Source organism: Mustelus asterias, chromosome 21 (genome assembly GCF_964213995.1).
Source record: "Mustelus asterias chromosome 21, sMusAst1.hap1.1, whole genome shotgun sequence".
In the NCBI taxonomy this organism is placed as follows: Eukaryota; Metazoa; Chordata; class Chondrichthyes; order Carcharhiniformes; family Triakidae; genus Mustelus; species Mustelus asterias.
Window position 1 is genome coordinate 70,103,931 of NC_135821.1, and position 26,672 is coordinate 70,130,602.

Below are 26,672 nucleotides of genomic sequence, written 5' to 3' on the forward strand. Positions count from 1 at the left end.
TGCTTTGGACACTGTTGTGGCAAACTCCTGCACACAGCTAGTGTCACCCATTTGCATCCATCATCAGGTAGAGTTTTCCCATTTGTCATGATTGACATCAAGGGCTTTCAAGTTTCTTTTGATAGCATCCTTGACTTGGAGCTTTAGGTGCCTGCTGGTCTCCTAACATGGACTACCTCCCCTTATTGCATACTCTTGGGATTGAGGCCATTTTCCATTCTGTGCACATGACCAGGCCAGTGAAGCCTTTTGCACTTTATTAGTACTAGCATTCTTGGCATGTTTGCCCTAGAAAGGGCTGTTTCATTGGTGGCTTTATCTTTCAATGTGACACAAAGGACACATCATTGACACAGGAAATCAAAGCTATTGAGCCTCTGTTCTTGGTAGCTTCATATTGTTGACATCTGTCATGCAGTAATATGCTGAGGGCCAAATGAGTTTTTTTCCCCCCCATGCCGGTTAGGTTGCTGGCTGCCTTTCACTGTAGATTGGAGGTAGCAAAATTTGCTGATATCTTCCAGTGGCGCATGCTTGTGTCTGATCACCAGGTGAAAACACAACCTTGTCCCATAGTTGCAGTTCTTTTGACAATGTTGGTGATGCAGAACATGGCAAGCATAGGCCAGGTGATCAACGTTACCTTTGAAGCCAAATTCTCTTTACAGTATTATATTACGATGATATATTTACTGAATATTGCCCAGTTCATCAAAGAATAAATTATCACAATATGGATGCGTTTCATATCAGTGTGTACAGTAACTATTTAGATGAATATATATGAACATGCACACATACTAATTAGGATCAGGAGTAGGCCATTCAGCCCCTGGAGTTTGCTCCACCGTTTAAAAAGGTCATGATTGATCTGAATATGGCCTTGACACCTTCTGCCTACCCCAAATAGCTTTGACTCCCTTGTTAGTCAAGAATTTGTCCACCACTGCCTTACAAATGTGTTCAATGACACTACCTCCACCGCTCTCTGGAGAAGAGGGCTCCAAAGACTCTCAACTCTCAGAGAAACCATTGTTTCTGATCTCCATCTTAAATGGGAGACACCTTATTTTTAAATTGTCTGCTAGTTCTAGTCTCGCCCAGAAGGGGAAACATTCATCTCAGCATGCACCTGGTCAAGTCCTTTCAGAATCTCGTGCTGACATGACCTCCCAATCTTCTAAATGCCAATGGATATAGGCCCACCCTCTCCAACCTTTCCTCATGGGATAAACCAGTCAAGTGAACTTTCTCTGAACTGCCTCTAATGCATTTATATGCTTTCTTAAAAGAGGGGGCCAAAACTGTATAGAGTACACTACGTGGTTTTATCAATGCCCAGCACAACTGTAGCAAAACATCCTTACTTTTATATTCCATTCCCGTTGCAGTAAAAGATAACATCCTATTCGCCTTCCTAATCACTTGCACTAGCATACTAACTTTTCCCGAGTCATGTACCAGAACACCCAGATCCCTTGGTAGTGTTGTAATCTCCAATTAAATATTCTATTTTTCCTGCCAAAATTCACATATTCCACTTCATATCCACTTTTTTGCCCACTCCCTTAACCCACATCCCTTTGCACACTCCTTATGTGCTCTTCATAATTTGCTTCCCTACCTTTGTCTCATCAGAACATTTAACCATATATTCTGTCCCTTGATATACACGTACCAGGAAGCTCGGGACCGGATGTGTACTGTTTTTTTCCACGGATTTTGGATCCTGCGCTGGGAGGGTAGAGAGATTAGGATAACTTAGGGCTGGACTGATTTCTCCACCAAGCTGGGCTCAACCAGGCAGGAGAAAGGAAGGGATGAGGAACGGACCAGGCCAACGTCCGTCGTTAATCCTCAAGGGTAGGGGATCAGCATGCCATAAGCCGGATGTGATGGATAGCAATGCCTGATGGCCACTGGAGTTTCCAGGGAACTGGTTTTTGGATCCTTCGGGATTTTGAGACATCAGATAAGGGGTCAATGATAGGTGAACTGCAAATAGTTAAGGCCCAAACTGTGGCACTTGACTCAACTTGCCAACCTAAAGATGACCCGTTTATATCTATTCCTGTTTCCTGTTAACTACCCAATCCATGCTAATATGTTACCCCCATGCCACGAGCTGTTATTTCATCTAATAACCATTGATGTGGCACCTTGTCAACTGCCTTCTGGAAATCAGAGTACAGCATTATCCATGTTGCTTGTTACATCCTCAAAGAACTCCAATAAATTTTCGTCAAACATGAATTCCGTTTCATAAAATCACGATGACTCTCAGCGATTGTACTGAGATTTTTCAAGTGCCCTGCCATAACGCCCTGAAAAATAGATTCCAGCAATTTCCCTATGGCAGATGTCAAGATAACTGACTTGTATTCCCCACTCGGTCTCCCTTTCTTGAATACAGGAATTAATCACTATTCTCCAGTCTGATGGGACCTTTCCAGAATCTAGGGAATTTTGGAAAACTAAAACCGATGATACATCTTTCTATCTCAGCAGCCCTTCTTTTAAACTCTAGAATGAAGTCCATCAGGATCTGAGGACTTTTACAAGTGGTCCGCTTTGACAAAGGGTCATCTGGACTCGAAACGCCAGCTATTTTCTCTCCTTACAGATGCTGCCAGACCTGCTGAGATTTTCCAGCGTTTTCTCTTTTGGTTTCAGATTCCAGCATCCGCAGTAATTTGCTTTTATATAAGGATCTAAGGACTCGTCAAACTAAAACAATTACAATCTCTGGGGAAAGGGTACTGAGAAAATTATTAGAACTAAAGTTCCTTCCTCCCTTTCATCTTCTGATTCACAATTATTGCTGGATGTTACTTATATCCTCAACAGTGAAGACAGATGTAAAATCTCTGTTCAGTTCATCCACCATTTCATTATTTTCCATTAATTCCCCATTCTCACTCTCAAGGACCACTGCTCACTTCACTTACTCTTTTCCTTTCAAATATCTGCCCTGAAAACACTATGGGGGATTTTTTCCGTCCCGCCCACCATGGGAATCAGAGTGGGCGGGGGGGGGGGGGGGGGGGGGGGGTTGGTTTTGGGGAGAGCTCGGCTGGAAAATTTCACTCTATGAATTAATTATCCACATGACCGTTGCCAATCTGATTTGTCCAATTTATATGTAGATTTAAAGCTACCATGATCACCACTTTCAAATATCACTCCCACAAGTCACTTCTTACCTTTATGTTATTATATAAAGAAACTCTTAATATCTGTTTATATATATTTCTAGCTAGCTTGCTCCCTCCTGATTAAATCTTTGTCATTTTCTATTCTTTATATTTTGTCCAATCTTGTAACCTGCCACTCATCTTTTTGGAATTACATGCTTTTTCTTTCAATATGACATTATCTTTAACTTCTTTAGTTTGCCACATGTTGTGCGTCCTTCCCTTAAAGGCTCTCTTTCTCACCAGAATGCATCTTTTCTGAGTATTCTGAAATATCTCCTTAAATGGCTGTCAGTGTATCACTACTGACTTAGCTCTTAACCTAATTTCCCAGTTCACTTTAGCCAGCTCTGTCGTTTAAAACACTAGTCTCTGATCCACTCCCCTCTCCCTCAAACTGAATGTGAAAACCAATCTATTGTCATCATTGCTACCTCGGGGTGCCTTCATGAAGTCATAAATTAATCCCATCTCACTGTTCTAAGAGACTGCCCCGAAAACACTATGGGGGATTTTTTCCGTCCCGCCCACCATGGAAATCAGAGTGGGGGGGGGGGGGGGGGGGGGGAAGAACGGGGGGACCATGCAAAGGTCCACTGACCTCAGGTGGGATTTTCTGGTTTTGGGGCGAGCTCGGCTGGAAAATTTCGCTCTACGAATTAATTATCCACATGAACTTTGCCAATCTGATTTGTCCAATTTATATGTAGATTTAAAGCTACCATGATCACCACTAACTTTCTCACAAGCCTCCACTGCTTATTCCTGTATGCCCTCTTAGTGTGGTTATTGTTTGGGACCTACAAACCACTCCCACAAGTCACTTCTTACCTTTATTTATCATGCAATTTAAATATGTGTGCAACATGAATTATTTGCAAAAGGATAGTCATATAAAGAAAATCATTGTGAAGCTAAATCATTGCTTACCTTCTTCTGTTTCTGTTGGCTGCTTGGAAAGAATGCACTGTAGGACTGGATTTTTCCAAGCCCCACCCTTGCTAGCAATAGCAACAAGTGCCTGCAGTTCATTATGCCCAAATTCCAGCAATACATTGTGAGAATCCTGTCAAAAAGACAGTGATAATTTAAGAGTACAGATATAAGATGCTGAATAGGTGTGTGTTGCTTGGCTTTATTCTGTCAGCAAGGTCACTTGCAAACTTATTCACAAGTGAATTAAAACTAGACTGCAAGAGTCAATCGTAACAACAGACATTTATTCTGTTTTTGGAATTTACATCACATTTCGGTTAATTTATTTTCAACAACTTGATTAGGCTTGAAACCAACAGCAATTTTGCAGTGACATCACTGCTTATTGCTAAACAATACTGAACTTTCATGCCATTTTTCACACTTTGAAAGCATAAAACTGTTACAATTTTATACATGCTATGCTGCAACTGAATGAAAATCAACTTCATTGAATAAATCTATTGAGATGCAAATCACAGGGACTATTTTAGTATATGTGCTTCATAGTAAACACAGGAACTGCCAGACTGGGCAGCTTTGTAATCAAATGCATGGTAATGTGCTGTAAAGAGTGGCTCATTAATCCAGTTAGACAGTTTCCTATGCTTGCAAATAATATTTCACTCTACAAGGATTTTTATTCCGACTCCATGAACAGTACGCATGACCCGGAACAACTTATGCACATGCCAAAAATATTATTAAGTGGAAGCAATTTTTTCCATTTACTACATCCAAGTTTTATTCCGTAAAGGAGAAGAATGACCTGGGACATGCCCGAAAAACACTCAGCTGACTAAAAGCTTCGAGAATGATCACCCCCTCAATCTTAAAAAAATGTGCGCAATTTCAGTAATCAATGGAAGCATTGCCAAATAAAATGTCTGTTTAACCATGACATTTTGTACGACAAAATATTTCTGGGGAAATATTTTCTCACTTGCTGTCAGTTTATGTCAGCAATTTTTCTCTCTTCTTCCTCCTGCAGATGCTAGTATAGAGTTCCATAGGTATTGATTTCCCTCTGCTTTGTCACCCATTATTGGCATGTGACTTTAAGTAGCACATTTGACATTAGGAAGCATCACAAGTGAGCCAAGTCCTCTCCTCACATTTGCATTTATTTCCAGCAGCAGTTTCTGGGTGCAATCAGGAGTGGGATCCTCGCACCAAACCCAACTGCTGTTCTCCAACTACCACCTTGGTCAAAATCAGAGTTTGGGGGAAATTAAACCAGGGGAAATTGTTCCACATCATCTAGCTAAATTATGCATAGTAGCTCCTAAATGCTGAGATAACAGATGAAAGCGGGAGACATTACAACATTTGTCAAAAGGAATAAAATGGAAAAACATTTCCTTACTTCAACCCCCAATTGTAGTGTTTTTAGTCTGCATGCAAAGTGCTCAACAGAGAAGCCAAAAAGCAACTCAACCATTTCCCATGGGGCAAAATTAATCAGTTCATGAGTAAGCCTTTGAAGAAAAAGCTACGCATTAATATTTGCACAACTCAAGCCTCAAGTGTGGCACTCTATGCAAAAGCCAGAAGCTTGTGGTTTCACGCCTTCTTTCAGACTGAGTACATGAGCTAAGCTGGCACAGAACTGGCCTGATAATAGTGCTACAATCATTGGAATTGCCACCCTTTAGATCAGTAGCTAGACAAAGATCCTATCTGCCCGTTCAGGAGAATGAAGATCCTATCCATGGCTCTTATTCAAAAAGCAGGGTGTCCTGCCCAAGAATTTTCCTTCAACCAATATGTGAAGCAGCAGTGCTAACCACTGTGCTACCGTGGGCGGCACGGTAGCACAGTGGTTAGCACTGCTGCTTCACAGCTCCAGGGTCCTGGGTTCAATTCCCGGCTCGGGTCACTGTCTGTGTGGAGTTTGCACATTCTCCTCGTGTCTGCGTGGGTTTCCTCCGGGTGCTCCGGTTTCCTCCCACAGTCCAAAGATATGTGGGTTAGGTTGATTGGCCAGGTTAAAAATTGCCCCTTAGAGTCCTGGGATGCGTAGGTTAGAGGGATTAGCAGGTAAATATGTGGGGGTAGGGCCTGGGTGGGATTGTGGTTGGTGCAGACTCGATGGGCCGAATGGCCTCCTTCTGCACTGTAGGGTTTCTATGAAATCAATACAAGCAAGCTAGTATAATTGGTTAATTCAGCTCATTGGAATGTGTGGACGTTGCTGCATTTGCCACACAGCAAGTGCCTGCACCAAAGCTCTAAAAGTGGTTTGTTTAGTGCAGACAGAAACAAAGTTATCAAGTCCAATATGACTCTTCAGAAGAAGACACATTGAACTGGAGACATCTCCCCACAGATGCTGCCAGACTTGCTGGGCATTTCCAGCAACGTTTTTCCATTTTGCTTTTATCATCTTGTTTAGTTCAACTAGTCATTTCAATTAATAAGTTTCGGAAGTTTTAAGCGTAATGAGCATCAATACATGAACAGATAGCTGAAAACTCCAATTATTGAGATCATGTTTTAGATCACGAAAATTAGAGCCTTACTTAGAACCTTTGCAAATCCCAAACATAAGATTTAACAAAAACCCTGCCATTTCCAACTGATCACTCACCTGCAATGTCTGTTGTAGCTGCTGCCATACTTCTTGTGGGACCTCTTTTTCAGGTAGTGACAATAGTAGTTCAAAACAACTCCTAAAATGTTAAACAGGGTTAAGAAACATGAATGAGATAGCTCCTTCGTAAAGGTTCAGAATTCTTCAACTGAAGATATTAACATCTCTGGCAAGAAAACAAAAAAGATCTTTGCACCCCTTCTGGAAATAAAGCATATTTATTTTGCTGCCAGTATGACCAAGAAGCTTACAAGTGCAATTTACTCTGCCATAGAGTATCAGTACCACAAGGTATTGCACCAGCAAACCTGGCCAAAAACTGATCGAGGGAATGCATGAGCAAGCAGCTGAACCATCGAACAGCATGCCGTTTGTATTTCCAAAATATCACAGACCTTACTAAGGTATTTTGGTAGTTTTAGATATTTCATTTATTAATACAGGCAGTTATTCTTCCTCCAACTATATGTTTGGATGCATAAACCAATGTATCACCCGACATCCATTTAGTAGTGATACTAATGACACAAAGAGCACTGCACAAATCTTTCCCCAAGAGATCAAAATTCATTATCGACCACAAAATTAGCTATTGAGTCAAGGTGGTAAAGGATAAACTATCCTAGTACAATAATTACAATACACAAGCTATCGACAACTCAATTTTCATAGAAAAACACTAAAATACAGAAACACTTACACTGATAATCGATTGAGTACAAAATTAATATGAGCACACTCCGTGGTCAGGTAAGGCCTTGCGCTTGTGTAGCTCTGGATAGAAATCCGATAGACCTCCAATAAGGGCAGGAGCTCTTCAGAAGCTTTGCATTTCTCACCATATTGTACCAAGATCTATGGCAAAAAAAAAGGGTAACTGGTTATTACAGTGCCCCAATTGTCAAATTAGCTTCCCAGATGATACAGTATTTCTGCAATCTACAAACACACATGGAAACATTTTAAACCCTGCTTTTAATCTACACACGAAGTTAGAAAATCCCTAGTCAGCCAACATGTTTGAACTCCTTCCATTGGCCAGAATCAAAGCAGCTTTGGCAAGAACTGACACACAATCATAACTGGAACAAGGCAGCAGCACAAGGGATTAATTTAAGCAAGATGGTAGTGGTTCAGATTTCCAATCTCCATTTAGTTTCCAAATATTATTTCATCCTTTTTTTCCCCCCCAGATTGTATGCTCGAGGTCAGATTCTTTTTCTTCCATTACAGAATGAAGCTTCTAACTGGACAAGCTGCCAATTCACATTGTATTAAAGTTCCATTCTAGTCATATCAGGTTTACAAAATAGTTCTCAATTCTGCCAGTGAAAATGCATTTCTATCACCTATATACACTGAAAATCCAAAAATTAAAACAAATGCATCCAAAAATTGTTTGTACCTTAAGATTGCTTACCATCAATTCACAGATCCTGTGCTGTTGACAACCACATATCTAGCGACGCAACTGACAGAGAGGGCTCACTTTTTTGTGGTTGCAAAGCCTGAACACTTGCTTCTGCTGCCTGTTCAAGGTGCAGATTCGGTTCAATGCACTTGGGTCACGGCACAAAGTAGTATCATACCATCACCAGCGATGCAAGAAATCAACTTGACAGTTTTCAAGTCGACTACAAATAATTTTTCCGATTTTCAGAAACAAATTGAAAGAAAAAAAACACCCCGGGTATTTCTCTTATAAAGTCCACTTTCAGAGAAATAAGGTTTGATAGCCTCTGGCACATACAGACCAAAAGCAAAGACTGAAATTAAGTTCTGCACTGACACTGGCTTGTCATCACTTACCCCAAAAGTTATACTTTTAACTGAAATATAAGCACAAGCCTCAGTCTTGCAATTTTCATACCCCAGAATGCTTCATGAGACAACTCATACTTGTATAGCACATTCAAGGCACTTCACAGGAGCATTATAAAACAAAATACGATATTGACTCACAAGGAGATATCAGATCAGATGTTTTAAGGAATGTTTTAAAGGAGGAAAAAGGGTAGAGAGAACTCCAGGGCTTGGGGCCCAAGCAACTGAAAGCAAGTTAATGGCTGGGTGATTACAATTGGGGATGCGCATTGACTAAGAACACATTTTAGTTTTGGGGATGGAGCTTACAGAGGTAGGGAGGCGCAAGGCTATGCAGGAATTTAAAAACAAGCATGAAAATTTTAAAATCCAATCACTGCTAGACTGGGAGCCAAAGTAGGTTAGCGAGCAAAGGGACAAATTAGGACACAGGCAGAGTTTCGGGGAACCACAAGTTTATGGAAAGTAGAATGTGGGATGCCAACCAGGAATATGTTGGAACCGTCAGTCAAGAGGTAACAAGGCACGAAATGAGGGTTTAAAGTAAAGTTTATTTATTAGCATCACAAGCAGGCTTACATTAACACTGCAATGAAGTTACCGTGAAATTCCCCCAGTCGCCACACTCCAGCACCTGTTCGGGTCAATGCACCTAACCAGCACGTCTTTCAGACTGTGGGAGGAAACCCACGCAGACACGGGGAGAACATGCAAACTCTACACAGACAGTGACCCAAGCTGGAAATTGAACCCAAGTCTCCGGCGCTGAGAGTTGGAAACTTATGGAGGTGAAAACAGGCATTTATAGTGATGGAAGGAATCAGTCAGGCAGCCTCCAACTTAATAGTAAAAGACTGCTACAAATAACATGAAACAACTACATATATAGGCTCCCACAGTAAATGAAGGAAACACTTTTGTACTGGTTTGCTACCAGTAAGGCTGCCAATATGCACAAATATTTACTTAACTTTCAGCAGACAGCGAGACAAGCTGTAAGGAACGAATACAACTGATGCTCATCAAGGCTGTTTTATTTTCAGTTTATCAAAGGAAAGCACCAGAGTTGACTCACTTATGTCATTACAGTCTGAACTCAGTACTCATTCGTGGCACAGCATTTCCTTGCTGCATTATAGAGCTTCCGTGCATATCGAGCAACATGTTTAAAATGTGGTTCAAGGCCACTTAGTCATACTTCCTTTCAAAAGAGTGGACTGAAATCTTGAGACATTGTTTATGTTCAGTGATTTCCTTCTCAAATTAAGTTTTTTTTTAAAATGAACACAAGTTATCTAAAATGCAAACAAGCCATGCACATTCTTAGTAATTCAATTGTGGAAAGGCATTTTAGTTTTAGAATCACAGCACCATCTGAGGTGCGGAATGAAGACTTTTGAAGTGTAATGTATTCAACAGGAAATAGGAAGCATCTCGTACTTATTTGCAGTTTAATTATAGGAATCTTACTACATTGAAGCAGTTACTGAGAGCGAGTTATATAAGCGTTTCAATTTAAAGTACAGACATTCAAATTTTTAAATGGAAATACCAACAGAAAATCACATGCTGGCGTAGAAGCATAATTTCACCACCTTACTTTTGACTCACTAATGGATTGGAGAAATGGGACTTGGGCAGATTTGACAGAGGTTTTCAAAATCATGAGGGGTCTAGATGGAGTAGATAGGGAAAAACTATTCCCATTGGCAGAGAACATCAATTTACATCAAGAGATCTAGGGGTACAGGTTCATACCTCCTTGAAAGTGGAGTCACAAGTGGACAGAGTGGTGAAGGAGGCATTTGGCATACTTGGTTTCATTGGTCAGAACATTGAATACAGGAGTTGAGACGTCTTGTTCAAGTTGTACAAGACATTGGTAAGGCCACACTTGGAATACTGTGTACAGTTCTGGTCACCCTATTATAGAAAGGATATTATTAAACTAGAAAGAGTGCAGATAAGATTCATTATGATCCATCGGGACTTGATGGTTTGAGTTATAAGGAGAGGCTGGATAGACTGGGACTTTTTTCTCAGCAGTGTAGGAGGCTTAGGGCTGATCTTATAGAGGTCTATAATGAGGGGCATAGATCAGGTAGATAGTCAGTATCTTTTTCCAAAGGTAGGGGAGTCTAAAACTAGAGGGCATAGGTTTAAGTTGAGAGGGGAGAGATACAAAAGGGTCCAGAGGGGCAATTTTTCCACAGAGTGGTGAATGTCTGGAACAAGGTGCCAGAGGTATTAGTAGAGGCAGGTACAATTTTGTCTTTTCAAAAGCATTTAGACAGTTACATGGATAAGATGGGCACAGAGGGATATGGGCCAAAAGCAGGCAATTGGGACTAGGCTAGTGGTTAAAGGGCAGCATGGACAAGTTGGGCCGAAGGGCCTATGCCATGTTGTAAACCTCTATGACTAAGTCCAAAGATGTATGGGTTAGGTTGACTGGCCATGCTAAACTGTCCCTTAGTGCGCCAAAATGTGTAGATTAGAGGGATCAGTGAAGTAAATATGTGGGGTTACGGGGATAGGGCCTGGATGGGACTGTCGTCGGTGCAGACTCAATGAGCCAAATGGCCTCCTTCTGCACTGTAGGGATTCTATGATTAAGCTGAGTGGCAAAAAGAAAATGAGGAAAAACATATTTAAATGCAGCAAGCAGGATAAGGCTTGGAATGCACTGCCCGACTGTGCAGTGGAAGCAGAATCAATTGTGGCTTTTAAACAGGAATTAGTCAAATATCTGAAGAAATTTCAGGGCTACAAGGAAAGGTAGGACTGTGAAACAACCTGACTTCCTCATAACGGGCTGAATGATGGATTTGCACTGGCCATGATGAAATAAATTCAGAATTTATTTTGCAACGGAAGTTTACAGCAATATGCAGAACTTAGTTTATGATGCAATTCATTTTCAATCTGCTTCTAAAATCAGGCATTTGCAGAAAAAGATTGCCATTTTCAAATCTCTTGTGGATAAAATGCATATATCAGTGCAACTAAAAATGTGAAACAAACAAAAAAGGCTAGAAATATTCCGTAGATTTGATAGTTTCGATGGAGATAGAAAGAGTTAATGTCTTACATCAGCCAAAAACATGGTCTGGCTTTGAGAGAAAAACATTTTAATGAAGATAATACTGGAAGTTGCTCCCAACCATGCTGATTTGCATGGCTTTTAATGAGCCAAGCACAGATCACTTAATCAACCCACTGACTCATATGGAGAAAACATCCAGCACCTTTTAAAGCAAAACAATTAGTTCATTGCCATAGAGATGCTTACCCAAGATACAGATAGGCCAGAGGTGTCAGTGATAAAATCAATGTGACTGCTTCTGGTTAAGAATTTGAAAACCAAATGTTAACACTGCAGGATGTTTCAAACATTTTTCATAGCATTAACAAGGTTGTTGGCTCTCATGGCAATGACTCAAAAAGTTATTCCTCAAGTTTGTTACTCAAGATGTACTTTGCCCATCCATGATTTTCATTCTTCATGTCAAAAGACTCATTTTTAAATTGGGGGGGGCGGGTAGAGTGAATGAGTTGGCGTGTGAGAGGAGTATGTGTGCCCGTGATGAGAGAATCTGGCTCTCCAAATATTAACCAATTTGTGAACAAAGGAGGCAGTATCACTCCTCCCATTAACAACAAAAATGTGTTTGTTGAATAAGAGAACCTTTTAATTAGACTAAGTGTATAAGAAACAGAAAATACTTTCATAAATTTGTTTTCGTATGCTTGTACCTATTGCACAAAAACATTTTTTTTGTGGTTCAACTCAACATAATGTTTTTTTTCCGGGATTCTGTTGGTACCCTTGGGAGGTCAAAAGGATTCAGTGGCTGGAAAAGTTTGGGAAACCCTGCGTTATTCCAATGGCATGTCTGCTTGGCAGCGCCTGTTCAAACATCCCAACTTTTCCCACAGCTATGTTAGCTTAATTTCTTTCAGCAGCTCAGTTTCAGAAATGAATCCGGATTGGTAACAACATAACTACTTCAGGAAGCTGTTTAAGCTCCAGTGCCTAACCACACATGATTAACAGTAGATGGAGAACAACATAAAAATGGCAGCCCCAGTAGGAACTGACAACCATTTGCTCTCTCAGCGACATTTTTGCAGCCATGTGATGTTAGTCCCCACTGTAGATCAGTGATTTTGGTGAATCTATGATCAAAGAGTACAGTGCATTTTAATGTAGAGAAATGAATGAGTATTTTTCAACATGGAAACTTAGTGGCAGTTTAACATTGACCTGATATGTCAGAGTAAAGAACGTTAGAATTATTTTAAAATATACTGTACATGTCAGAACGCATTGTTTGCTTTATTCTATTTATGATTCAATTGCATTCTTAATTTTTTGATCAAAGATGGATAACAAAATGCAACATTTAAAAATTAACTTCAATACAATTAAGGTAATTCATTAGATGGCAGTTAAACAAATCAGCTAGGAATATAATGTGATCAAAGTATGGCCAAGAATCCTGAATAAAGACATGGATATGTTACAAAGGACAGGCAAGATAGAAGACCAGCAAAACCATGGCAACGGTTGTGGCGGTTGGTGTCCGAGAGCATATCAACCATTATCAGGATTGATTAGAGGAGAAAGTGATTTTCTGACTGTTCATGTCCATTTCCCTTTTGAAGTACCGTATCAGGTCATCCTTTTGATAGCTTTTCAATTGAGATCATAATGAGATATTATAAGCTCAGTTCATTCATTTTTTTTTGCACGATGTCCTGTTATGAACATTTCTATTTCATAAACGTCATTGCAGATTGAGGTCAATTAATAGGAATTTATTTTTTGTAAATGTGGAAAATCCCCAATGCGCGCTCTCAGGTTCTCGCTCCCCACTTCCTGCCGTGCTCTCAGGTTCTCCCGCTCCATCTCCTGCCGTGCTCTCAGGTTCTCATCATCCGTGCTCTCTCGAATTCTCACTCCCCATCTCCCACTGTGCTCTCAGGTTTTTGCTTCCCATATCCTGCCGTGTTCTCTTGGGTTCTTGTTCCACATATCTTCCGTGCTGTCTCAGGTTCTCGCGCCCCATCTCCTGTATGTTCTCTCAGGTGCCCATTCCCATTTCCCACTCCGATTGAAGTTTAATTAAATAAAGATCCGCCTGTTTTAACGAATTCAAATTTTGATCTTTCACAATAATGGCATGCATTGAGAAAAAATACCGAAAAATCTTTCACATTCTCTCCAAAAGCTTCCATTTGACAGAAAACTAATCTCTTCCATTATGATTTAAAAGGTAAGTGGGAGATTTACAGAGCGTCAAAAAAAAAAGCCTACCGCAGAACATATATGCTATAACATGCTGTCCCTCAAGAGTCAGACTCAGTAGAGGCCCCCGTGTTCAGAAATTTCTCCCAAATAAAAAAGACGGAATTTCTGGCCCAGTCCTCTACTAAACCAACTGATTATTGGAAAGAAAGTGAACAGGACCTCCTCTTCTGTAACCACGTGGCAAATCCATCCAGTTGCATTTAAGATAGAAAGTTGACCAGACACTGGAGAGTCTGGCTGACTGCTGGCAAGCTTTGAGCAGTGGGATTTTATTTTGTTCAACCACATGAACTGCAGGGTCAACAGCTGTGGCAGACTTTCTTACATCCTCGAAAGAAGCACTTCCTCCCGCAGCTACATAGCTGGGAAAGCAGCCCAATAACCAAAGCCAAGAATAAGTTTGAAAAGAAAGAAAATTTCCAACTGCACCCAATCAGAATCTAAAGAATGCAGGAATTATCCACGAGAACAGCAAAATGAATATTGAAGCTACTTGCATTAAAAACTGACCACAACAAAAAAAATATGCTCAAATGATACCACATGAATCAAATTTTACATCAAATCAAGAATCCCTACAGTGCAGGAGGCGGCCATTTGGCCCTTTGAGTCTACACCGACTCTCCAACAGAGCAGCTTACCCAGGCCCTATCCCGTAACCCATGTATTTACCCCACTAATCTCCATAACCTATACATCTTGGGACACTAAAGGGCAATTTAGCATGACCAATCCACCTAACCTGCACATCTTTGGACTGTGGGAGGAAACCAGAGCACCCGGAGGAAACCCATACAGTCACAGAGCCACCCAAGGTCGGAACTGAACCTGGGTCCCTGGCACTGAGGCAGCAGTGCTACCCACTGTGCCACCATGCCACCCAAGTGCTAAATATCCATGAACATGTTGACACTTCTCTGCCTGGAATATAATATTGGATGTAAAATGTTCAAAATGTAAAAGCAAAATTGGGAATGTTCATATGTATAAGATGTTGAGAGGCATAGATCGGGTGGACTCTCAGAGGCTTTTTCCCAGGGTGGAAATGTCTGCTACGAGAGGACACGGGTTTAAGGTGCTGGGGGGTAGATACAGGGGAAATGTTAGGGGGAAGTTTTTCACAGAGGGGGTGGTGGGCGAGTGGAATCGGCTGCCGTCAGTGGTGGAGGAGGCGAACTCAATAGGGTCTTTTAAGAGACTCCTGGATGAGTACATGGAGCTTAATAGGATGGAGGGTTATAGGTAGGTCTAGAAGGTAGGGATGTGTTCGGCACAACTTGTGGGCCAAAGGGCCTGTTTGTGCTGTAGTTTTTCTATGTTTCTATTGACATAAATGTATTGCAGTCAAAAAGTTAAATATGGATCAGATCACGAAAATTGCATGATTCCTACTGAAATAATTCTCAAACTCACCAAGACTGTTCATTCAAAAGCACATTATACTAGGACTGCAGCATATATTCTCCAGCCAGTGACTTACTGATCTGCCTAATTTAATATCAATAGAAAGCTTATAATATCAAATCACAGTTAATATATTTCACTCAAATGTAGTGGTCCCGGCACAGGTTACGAAAGACTCTTTTTGCCTCAGTACAGTATAGTAAGGATCACATAATTCAGCTGACCCACATCAAGACACTCAAACAGCACGACTGACACAAATTCCACAAGAGAAGAGGATGTACATGGCATTTCTATGCTCAGGAATAATCACTGATCCAAACATTGGCCCACATTTGGAACAGTAATGCAAACTAGAAATGCTGTAGCACTCAAGAAAGGAAACCTCCTCACAGCCAATATTAGCCCCATGAAATAGCAGCGGCAGAATCTTAGAAACCATGAAATCTGGAGTTAGTACTAACAAATTCAAAAGTACTTCAAAATATACATTGCCCTAATAGTATTCATATTACATTTATTGCTCAAAGCATTCTTTTCACAAACTTAAACTTATGGTATTCAAACCTCAGTAGTTTCAACATCAAGGAGACATCTTGGAGATGCTCAAACAGTAAGTTTCAGCTCAAAACATGGTCAGGCAGCAGCCACATTCATAATAAATAAACTTTGAATTCTCAATTTAGCTTTTTTCCCCCCAAGTATGGCTTAGGTGGGCAGTTGTAAATGTGATCGAGAGAAAGTTCTGCAACATGTAAGTATGATGAATAATTGTATTTTTGTCCATTCTAATTTTTCCATTGCCTTTCTGGCCCATTCTCTTCCCACTTTTTACATTTGCAAAAATATTCCACATGGTACTAGACAAAGTACTCCATATCCATTTAGAAATCATAGAAACCCTACAGTGGAGAAGGAGGCCATCCAACTAATTGAGTTTGCACTGACCACAATCTCATCCAGGCCCTATCCCCGGAACTCCACATATTTACCCCACTAATCCCTCTAACCTATGCATCCTGGGACACTAAGGGGCAATTTAGCATGGCCAATCAACCTAACCCACACATCTTTGTTCTAAGGGAGAAAACCCACGCAGACACAGGGAGAACGTGCAAACTCCACACAGACAGTGATCCAAGCCGGGAATCAAACGCAAGTCACTGAGGTTGAGGGGCAGCAGTGCTAGCCACTGTGACACAGTGTCGTGCCACTTGGAAACTTGATCCATTCAAGAAGTGAGAGAGAAAATGCAGACAGGCAAGCAACACAAGAACTATGTCCAATATTCAGATCAAACATCATTTATTGCGACTGGGGATTGACACAAACTTCATTGAATTGGCTGAAATTCTGAACCACGTTGAATGTACTTTCAGAAAATTGGTTCTGTCTTTGAGGGAAACCAAGGAAAAATGATTTTGAATCATGAGAATTGCAGGTGGTTTGATAGCTGCCATTGCTGCTTTGGAGTCCTTTTCAGATCAACCATTTCAAAGGTTTTGACAACTGATGAAAATGGACTCTGAGCAGTCAGAGATAAGATTCCAGAGTGAAAACAAGCTACCATGAACAAAGACAGTTTGGGAAATCAATGCACACGGTTCATGTCTTTTTTCTGAGCTAAGTTCTGCTAGAATAGACTAGTCATCAGATCATATCCACACATTCAGCTCGATTTGCCTGCACCCAGCAAATCAAACAAACAAACACTGTTGTTGCTGCACAAGAACTGCTAGCCTCTCGAGCATAAAAATGCTATAATGTCACCTGGAGCGGACACCAGTGGGGTTTAGAAGACTAAAAGCTGTCTCCCTCCACCCCATCTTTCCAGTGTATCTTAGTTTATTAGGAATTAAAGTCAGCCTTACTATGTGGGCTGCTTGTATTTTGTTACAGATGGAGACAAGCTAATAAAGTCACTCAAGCTTTTGCTATTACTTCTTTAAAAATCTCCAACAAAGACAATATATATTCAATACATTTAAATAAAACTTCCGTGCATAGAGTTTAAAGTCAAGACCTGGAATCCATTTCACAATTTTAAGGCAAACTCAAATAACCATCCTGACTTTTGGATGTCAGGCTCAATAGAGTGCAATCTATTCTCTTATCTGCAGCATCACCTTGAATTCCGCTGAAGGTTGTTCACATTTTTCTGACGGAAAGCTTCAAAAGAGGTACTGTCCCCGCTAGCTTTCATCACATCCATTGTTTCTAAGTTCAGGCAAAAGACAGCCTTCAATTGTTACTTCTATTAGATTCCCAGAAAGGTTTTACTTTGAAACAAAACCTAAAGATTCACACAAAATGCTGAAATTAATAGCCTTGAACATTTGATGATCAGAATACATTTAACTTGTGTCTTCACCATGACATCTGCAATAGAGTGCTGCATAAATTTGGCACCAGGCGAGGCAACATCTAAAGAATTCCAGTAGAAAGAACAGGATTGCTGCTGTTAATTGATGTATAAACTTGGCCCAATGAGTATGCAGTAATCGATTAACAAAAGACCATACAATCATTAGAATAGCAATCAAGCTTATTTGACTCAAGGGACAGACATTTTATCCTACACAGGAATTTCTCTAAACTAAACAACATCTTTACTATGCCTTCTGTATCACAGATAAATAGGCTCTTACTTGGGAATCAGGTTATGTTTCAGGATCTTTGCTACCCTCCTAACTCCCTGGGTGTCACCTTCCAGACCATCAGTTAATAGCATGGATATGCTACTATAATGATGGATAAATCTACAATAGCTGGTCAATCTGAACTAGTTTGTTGCGGATAGGGCAGACACAAACCATGTCTGTTTGTCTGTTCACATCTATATTATCGTACCCTAGTCCCACATCCCCATGCACCATCACCCCAATAGAATACCTCAGCCTTAACTGTCCTAGCTCAACTTAAATGGGTGCTCCTCCTATGACTAACCAAAACTGACCAAGCTTGCCGTGGCACAATCCCATTAGAATGGATTCCAAAATTCATGACTGTAAATCTATATAGTGATGTGACAAATGTGCAGAATCACTGACTCACTAAGTGGCATCTGCCAACTGTTTGCCAATTTACACACGGGAAACACTCAGTTTCTCCAAATTCCTTGCTACGCAAGAAGTTGGACAAATTGCAGCCTCTGCCAAAAATTAAAAGAGTCATCTAAGGATATCATTTGGACTTGTTAATCTTGGAAACCAACACGAGTAACAAACGGTATCACTCACTGATCCAGTATCTCCAGCACTTTCATTAGTGTATTCCCTTGCACTGTTCAGCATGGGGTACATTTAATTGTCCTTGATAATCTCACATAAAACGGCTTTGCTTAGTCTAGTTTGGCAGAAAGCAACTAAAAATAAAACCAAAAAAGGGGGAATGCTATAAATACTCAGCATGGAAGCAGAGTTAAGACTTAGGCTAACCAGTCCATTGCAGTTTCAACATTTTCTGTTTTTATTCCAGATTTCCAGCATGCTTTTCCTTAATTCATTTTAAAATTAACACCAATAGTTTAGTTCGTCATTTTCAAGTAAGTGGGAGAGAATTGAGAAGTTGGAGTAATCTCATCTAAAGGAATTAATTTTGCTCTCTGGTAAGATGTGCATGCCATCTCTCCTGTGCAGGAAGCGAGTGTACAAAAGCCTAATTCTTATGAAGGGGTAGGGCATTAACATGTTCATGTGGTGGATTTAGTATTTAAGACATGCACTGGGTACCTAATATCTTTCAGAGCTAGCTAGTCTAGATATTAGTGCAACACTAGCCAAACTAGAACATTCTTCTTCTTAAGTAAATGTTATGGTCTTACTAGTAGCCTTCCCTGATCATTTTCAGAACGATGTTAATAGACTATGTATTCAGCTGTCTCACACCTTCAACACTGAGAATCCAGTATATCTGTTGGATTTTAGACCATTTTAAATATAGTGAAAGTTCACCCATGGGCACCTGCTTAACATGATTGCAGCATTGAAGTCTGCATGCTAGGGAAACTCCCTTCCAATCCACTTGCATAAAATGCATGGAAAGAAGGTGCTCTGATATTGATGTCACCTTTTCAACTGCAACATGCATCTTTTTAACTGATTTCAGTCGGGTATGTATAGATTTTGAAAGTTTCATTAACAATGGGTTACAGTTGCAATGGAACTTCTTGCATTTGGCAGATCCATACTCTGCCATCCCACAAAATTCTGCCACATCATTAATCATACTGGTACAACGTAAAGTGCTGTGAAACCTTGCTATTTCGTAAATGTTGACCCTCTGCTGAACTGCAAGAGTGATACCACAGACTGCCATTACTAAATCTCCACAGTAGGTCTACAATGCCATTATATGGCAACCCTTTTGGTTCCATTTCAGTGTTAAAAGGTCTACTCCCGCTCCTATTATATTCTTGTATACGAGTGCTTCAGAGCAACTAAGGTAGATGGTGGAATTATGCCATATTCCTTGCATCCCTGCAGCCTCACTTCTTGTGGCAGGGATTTGACAGCCAACTCCACACTGGAATCAATGTACGGTGTGCGCTGCATTTCAATACCACTGCCACACCCTCTGGTGTCACACATGGTTCCTCACTGGGCCATACAACCATGCCCTCAAGGTTCTGGATGCATGCCAGTTGATGGCACTCCTCCCCAGCTAATTTGTGGGAGGAATCTGACTCCTGAGATCCTGGCACAAGTTAACAAACCCATTTACCTAAATGCTTCAAGGTCTTGAATTTCTAGCCAAGCAATCATTCTTATGGCCATAATTCTAAATATTCTATATTTTTGTAAGTTAAACTCCTGTGAAGCACTTTCGGATTTTTCTCCATCTTATAGACACCACATAAATGCAGGTTTTTATTAACTAGTTCAATAAAAGTATGATTTAAATTTTCTTCAATTTCTACACATTTGCTTCAGGCATCAAAAATTAACAGTTTACAGTTTCATTGTTCACACTGTCCACCAGATTGAAGAAAAAGCTGAAAAGCATTTTAACATTCAACAAGGAGATGTTAATTTCAGAACGTTTGTTCACTTCCTGTGCTTTGCCAATACAGAATCAATAGTAATTTATAAAATTGCAATTTTAGCAATTCTATTGAAACTCATTCCCTCGCACCCGACAATTATACAAGCTAACTTTTCTTTGTACCCATGCAATCTGTTAATACTCTACTTGTTTTAGATTTCACGAATGGACAGCGTGAACTCCATGACATCCCATTATTAATCCCACTTTTGGGTCAGTCCTAACCTACCCAAGCACTTTATGGCCATGAGAATATGACCTTGACATCCAAGTAGGTTTTCAGTAACATGCCACAGACTATACATTCAGACCTCCTGAGACCTTTTTTTCTCTCTTCAAGAAACAAAACATCACACCACACCACAATGTAGTTTTCCAAACTAGAAATTTATTGAACAAAAGATGGAGAAGCAAAACAAAAAGTGAATTTACAATCTGATGCCCCTTATCAGCATATTACAACCCTGGTCTATTTGGAAAACCATACACTGATCTGAAAGTTCAATGTGACATCTTCAGGTTCAAGTGCTACAATACCAACTCTGGATGCAACATTTACCATCCATGTCAGTACCAGCATTAGTATATATGAGTTGGTATTAGAATTGTGTGAGATGCTGTGATGGCTATCAATGCAAATAATATGGAGAGAAATCCAGAATGGGAGTTACTGTCAACAACATGCTGCTGTTTGCAAGAAATGTGTGGGAGGTGGTTCCTTCTACTGTGCCTTTGAGCTGCAAAGAAGCCGGTTTAGATCATAGTAATAACCACCATTTTTCACCAAAGACCGAGATGCACGGATCAAACCAACAGTCCTTGTAGCAAAGATTGAAAAATTGTGACAAATATAAAGATTACTTGCCCCAGGAGACAGAGGACTCTGCACCACTAAATTCAGCTCACAGCTAAACCAATGGGTTCTTAAAAATACAATTTCCAACCAAGGAGATTTTACAATTAAAACCAATGCTGCTGCAGTCCCTTAAATATTTAACACACCTGCATGCTGCCCCAGAATTTAGGGGAGATTCTAGGTTGATTCAGGAGTTGAGAGAGTTGGAGAGACTGAGTAGACTGGGACTATACTCATCGGAATTAGAAAAATGAGGGAGATCTTATAGAAACATATGAGGGGAATAGATAATATAGAAGCAGGGAGATTGTTTCCATTGGTGGGTAAAACCAGAACTAGGGGGCACAGCCTCAAAATAAGGGGGAGCATATTTAGGACTGAGTTGAGGAACTTCACCCAAAGGGTTATGAATCTGTGGAATTTCCTGCCCAGTGAAGCAGTTGAGGCTACCTCGTTGAATGTTTTTAAGACAAAGATAGATAGATGTTTGAACAGTAAAGGAATTAAGGGTTATGGTGAGCAGGTGGATAAGTGGAACTGAATCCACAAAAAGATCAGCCATGATCTTATTGAATGACAAAGCAGGCTCGAGGGGCCAAATGGCCTACTCCTGCTCCCATTTCTTATGTTCTTATTAATTTATCTCCGCATTATGTGCATCACTACATTATAGTTCTGAGACATTGAGTACAGAAATTAACAGGTTTAGTTGTACTAGAGCTGCATCACCATGAAGCTGGAAACAAAGACAGCAACAGATTCTTTATGGAATTAAGTGAGCTCTGCTGTAAAGCATTTTAACCAGAAATCAGTTATTTTGAGCAATTCCTGTTCTGGAAGTATAGTGTAACTCTAGTATATGGAAAATGTGTCACACCACGTCTTTGTAATCCAGCTGGCTATATCGCCATTAAATGGAATCACAGTTATGTTGCATGAACCAACAGCACCATCCCAAAGGCATCTGTGAAAGCGCCCGAGATGGCAGGTGGGTGGGAATGTGCAGATACAATCCATTCAGCCCAGCCACATTCACAATGGCAGGTCAAATAAGGACTGTTTCAATTTTTTTTTAAAAACCACACTGGTTGATAATGAACCGTGAGTATTATAATTCTGCCCCCCTCCCACCCCCAGCCAGGAAATGTCACTGCTTTACCCAAGTATAAGGAGATGTCCTAACATGTTAAGCAAGGAGCTATCACTAAATCAATTTTAATTCACAAGTAAAATCTGAGTAACTTAATGGCATTCACTGGCATAATGGCATCAAAGTAACAAACTACACGAGACTGCATGGATAGAGCTAAGCATAGTCAGTCACAACAGTTAGATAGTCCAAGCTCCTCTTCCTACCCACCAGCTCACATCAGGAATCCTTACATTCCAAATATAACCTTTGATAGCCGAGCTGTCTATATAGCATAATTCACCAATCTACAAACTATTTTAGTAATGTATGCATTGATCAGAAAGCAGGAATATACATCAAGGATAAATGGTCACCATGTTAGTGACAAGGTTGTGTAGAGTGGTGTTTGACATCACCGTTAACAAGTGTGTCTATAATGGAGTAATACTCCCAAGTCTCTTGTGCAGCTGCAAGGCTAGCAACTTGCTCCAGACACTTTGTAAAATGAATACCATGTGCATCACCTACAATTGATGCTTCACATCTAATAGCAAGGCAAGGTCATTATAGCCCATAAAACTAAACTGCCAACAATTTCAGGCCTCAAAAGCAAGTCTTGCACTGTGAGCTAAAAGGCAAACGTTCTGATGGTTACATCTTACAAAACAGTTTTCAGGGGATGTAACAAACACACCTAATGGGAAGAGACAGCACTTAATGCACTGCAATGGGCATCCCCTCCATATCACTATGTCTCACTTTGAAAACAAACACCCACACAGAACAGAAAGCAAAAAGAAAACCACAAACACACAAGCGACAACTGCTACTTATCAGATATCCCCATCTCTGCGGTTTCAGCATCCGGCCCAGTATCAGAAATATTGGGGATCTTGAAGACTTCAACTACTCTATAAAACTAACTCAAACAACTATTTGCTGTTAAGAACCAGAAATCCAAACAAAAATGCATTGGATTTCACTTTTTTCGTCTGTTTACTTACTATTCTATCTGGGTATTTTGAAATGCTTTGTTTTCATTGTGAACAATTCTAAACCCTATTTAGTGCATTGTGCCATTTTGTCAGTAGGATGTAATTAGCTCAAGCGGATTCTTCCTCATGCATGCAATATCTATTGTAATTAGTTATTGCTGCAACATTTGAATCTATGAGGTGAGCCATTACAATACAATTGTACTTCCTCCTGGAGCAGTGGTCCTCTACTCCAGATATATACTTGGGCCCATTTAGTTTTAGATTTGCTTAGGTTGCCATTCTTAGTAAATGTAATTTTCCACCTCATGTTCCACGAGAGGGGTTTATAAACATCACAAATATCTAACAGGATGGGGGATAAACACCCAAGGTGCAGCATTTCCCCCCCCCCCACCCATCTTGTAATGAATGCTTTGATTCTAAATTTAATATACCTCATTTGATAATCATGAGGAAAACATCTATCTTTGTAGTTTCTAAACAGTGTATAATTTATATTTTAGTCAGCATAGTTGACAGTTAGCTCATTAACCCTGGGCTTATAGCTCTGGAGTTTACGAGCGTGGTTGCTATTATCTTTCATACAAATGGGAAGAGTTTGTTCATGCTGTTCAGGTGAGAGTAAAGCACCGAATGAGTGCAGATAGGTTTTGTTAAGCAGTATAAGTAAATTCCTTCCCTATTAATAGGAAACTGAATGGATTAATGGGGCTTATAGAAGAGCTATTAAAAAAAGCAGCAAGAAAAGGCTATTCTGATGTTAACCAAAGTCTTGGCTTTATCCCAGTAAGATTTCAGTTTTACAGCTCAATCCAGCTCAGCCATTTAAAATACCATTAGGTGCTTATTATCCTGAGTCAGCACAATTTATTTTTACAACCAACGTATGGAGGTCAGCATTCTTAACAATCAGAACTTAGTGAAAAGTATCTAATTCTCACCATGACTGTGTATGGATTTCTGGATGAAGATACAATATGAAGACAGCCACTGTGACACAATGGTTAGTATTGCCGCCAAGGACCCAGGTTTGAATCCTGGCTTGGGTCACTGTGCAGACTCCGCATATTCTCCCCATGTCTGCGTGGGTTTCCTCCAGGTGCTCCGGTTTCCTCCCACAGTCCAAAAAACGTGCTGGTTAGGTGCATTAGCCATGCTAAATTCTCCCTCAGTGTACCTGAACAGGCACCAGAGTGTGGCGACTAAAGGATTTTCACAGTAACTTCATTGCAATGTTAATGCCAGTCTACTTGTGACTAATAAATACATTTTACATTTAATTAACTTCCTTCCAACACAAGATAACTGTCAAAAAGAAAACTCTAACCAGGATGCAACTGCCATGATTGACATGTAAATTCAATGACATTCACTTGATCCACAATCAATTTGGAAAGCTCAATTTACTTAAGCTCACTCCAACTTTTATTTTCACACTATAGAGCCAAACCAGGTGAATGCAACTCAGGCAGCATAAATGAAAAGTTAGAACTCACTGGCAAATTTCAAATACACAAAATAAAATGAATACATGCTCTACTAAAAAATTCAGGCACCACTGTGACTTGGTTTGTCTGGTCAGTTGAGTTATACAGATCGGGAAGGAGCCAATTTGTATAATCTTTTTAAGCTTTGTAGTTAGTTGATTATACCCATGCAGGGGAAAGCCTAGACTTGAGGAAGAGCTGGCAATTATAATAACGTTAAGTTAACAATGTTGCAGAGCCACGTACATTACTGAGTGCCCTCTTTCCTGTCTCCCAATGTTAACAGATCCTTAGTTCAAGATTCTGCACCTTCGCCAAAACTAATCAGTACTTCCTTGAGCCACACCCTACCTCTGTACCATATTCCATTGGAATCGGTCTTAGTTTTTGAGATATATGGTTTACAGGCAAACACGGGCAAAAACATTATCTCTGCCCACCATCAGTAGCACATGTAATAAGAAATAGGGAGGAACCTGCAATGCCACTTGATCAAATTACGGTGGTTCTACCAATCATTCCATTTTCCTGCCCTACCCTCATATCCCTCAGTTTCCTTTGAGTCCAAAAATTTACCTTTCCAATCTCAAACAATGATTCAACTTCCACAGCCTTGGTAAAACTGACACCATGACTTCTCAAGATAAATAAAACTCAGGTACCGGTTTTGGCATAATCAGGCATCTGATCATATACCAAGCAGGATAAGGCGAGCCAGCCAAAGTTTGAAGTTCACAAATCTTACATGCACGAGTGCCTAAGTGCAAGAAATATGAGCTCATGAGAAAGCACAAGCTAAAAACAAACTAGTAACTTTGCTCAGAAATGAATTTAAATTCTGCACAGAAGGAACAGTTAATTATGAACTTTTAAAACCCACGGGCTACTCTCCAATAAAACCTCCCAGAGTATGACAAAGTTACATAGCAACCGTTTGAGCTTAAATAAACTCAGTGACAAGACATAATTAACAGCAAAGTCCTTTTGCTGAACTTTGTACAAGCCCAGTGTTGGAAATTGTTCTTGTTGATAAACAAAGACAGGTGTTGGGGCGTCACTAACTGGAAGTGATCCATCACATTCACAAATTTCTTGTAGCAGGGTACTGGCATCAAATGAAGATCTGGCTACAGTAATGCTTCAGTAAGCCACTATGGGGATCAATGTTAAAAACCACACACTAGCCAATGCAACCAAAATAAATACATTTTGTTTCAAATTAATTTTCAAAGTAACGCCCGCTTACTGAAATGTCAAAGTGGAACCTTTCTGCAAAGTGCATTACAGCTGCTGCATGTAGTCATAGAATCCTTACAGTGCAGAAGGAGGCCCCGGAGGATGGGACTTTAGAACATAGCCCACAAACATTATGCATACAGATAGAGAGACTCAAGTAGAACAACTGCTAATGTAACACTGCGTTGCTCTGGACACAGCAATTAATAAAATCACAATGAAGCAGCAAAGAACGCGGCCATTCAGTCCACCTTCTCAGCAAGAGCTACCCAAATATTCCCATTCCTACACTGCAAGTGTTTCCCCTTCAAATATTCAAAATTTATTCAATGCCCATTAAATTTATTGAATCAGCTGTCCCCATTCTTTCAGGCAACCCACTGCAGATCACAATTCACTGCATAAAAACATGTTTTTTTGGGCCTCTGGCTCTTTTCACAATTACCTTGTCTTCTGGTTACCAACATTTCACCAGTGGAAAGTTTCTCCTTAACTCAATTAAACCCCCTCAATATTGAACAACTTTATAAATTCTGTAATGCCCCAACTATGTTAGGGATTGTAGCTTCTAACCCAAAAGAAAAAAAGTGGTTTGCGCACGCAGCTTCAAACTATC

General features: G+C 40.2%; 1 protein-coding gene across 2 annotated transcripts in view; it reads right to left on the reverse strand.

Moving 5' to 3' along the window:
- rlf (RLF zinc finger) overlaps nucleotides 1-26,672 on the reverse strand; it is a 68,061-nt gene that overhangs the window by 17,802 nt on the left and 23,587 nt on the right. Inside the window, exons 2-4 of one of the 2 annotated variants that reach the window (XM_078238150.1) lie at nucleotides 7,463-7,617; nucleotides 6,760-6,841; nucleotides 4,125-4,260 (exon numbers count right to left, since the gene is read on the reverse strand). In XM_078238150.1, the coding sequence (XP_078094276.1) occupies nucleotides 4,125-4,260; nucleotides 6,760-6,841; nucleotides 7,463-7,617 (373 nt within the window). Of the gene's footprint in view, nucleotides 1-4,124; nucleotides 4,261-6,759; nucleotides 6,842-7,462; nucleotides 7,618-26,672 lie in introns of those variants that run through there. The other variant, XM_078238151.1, reaches the window with a different exon arrangement.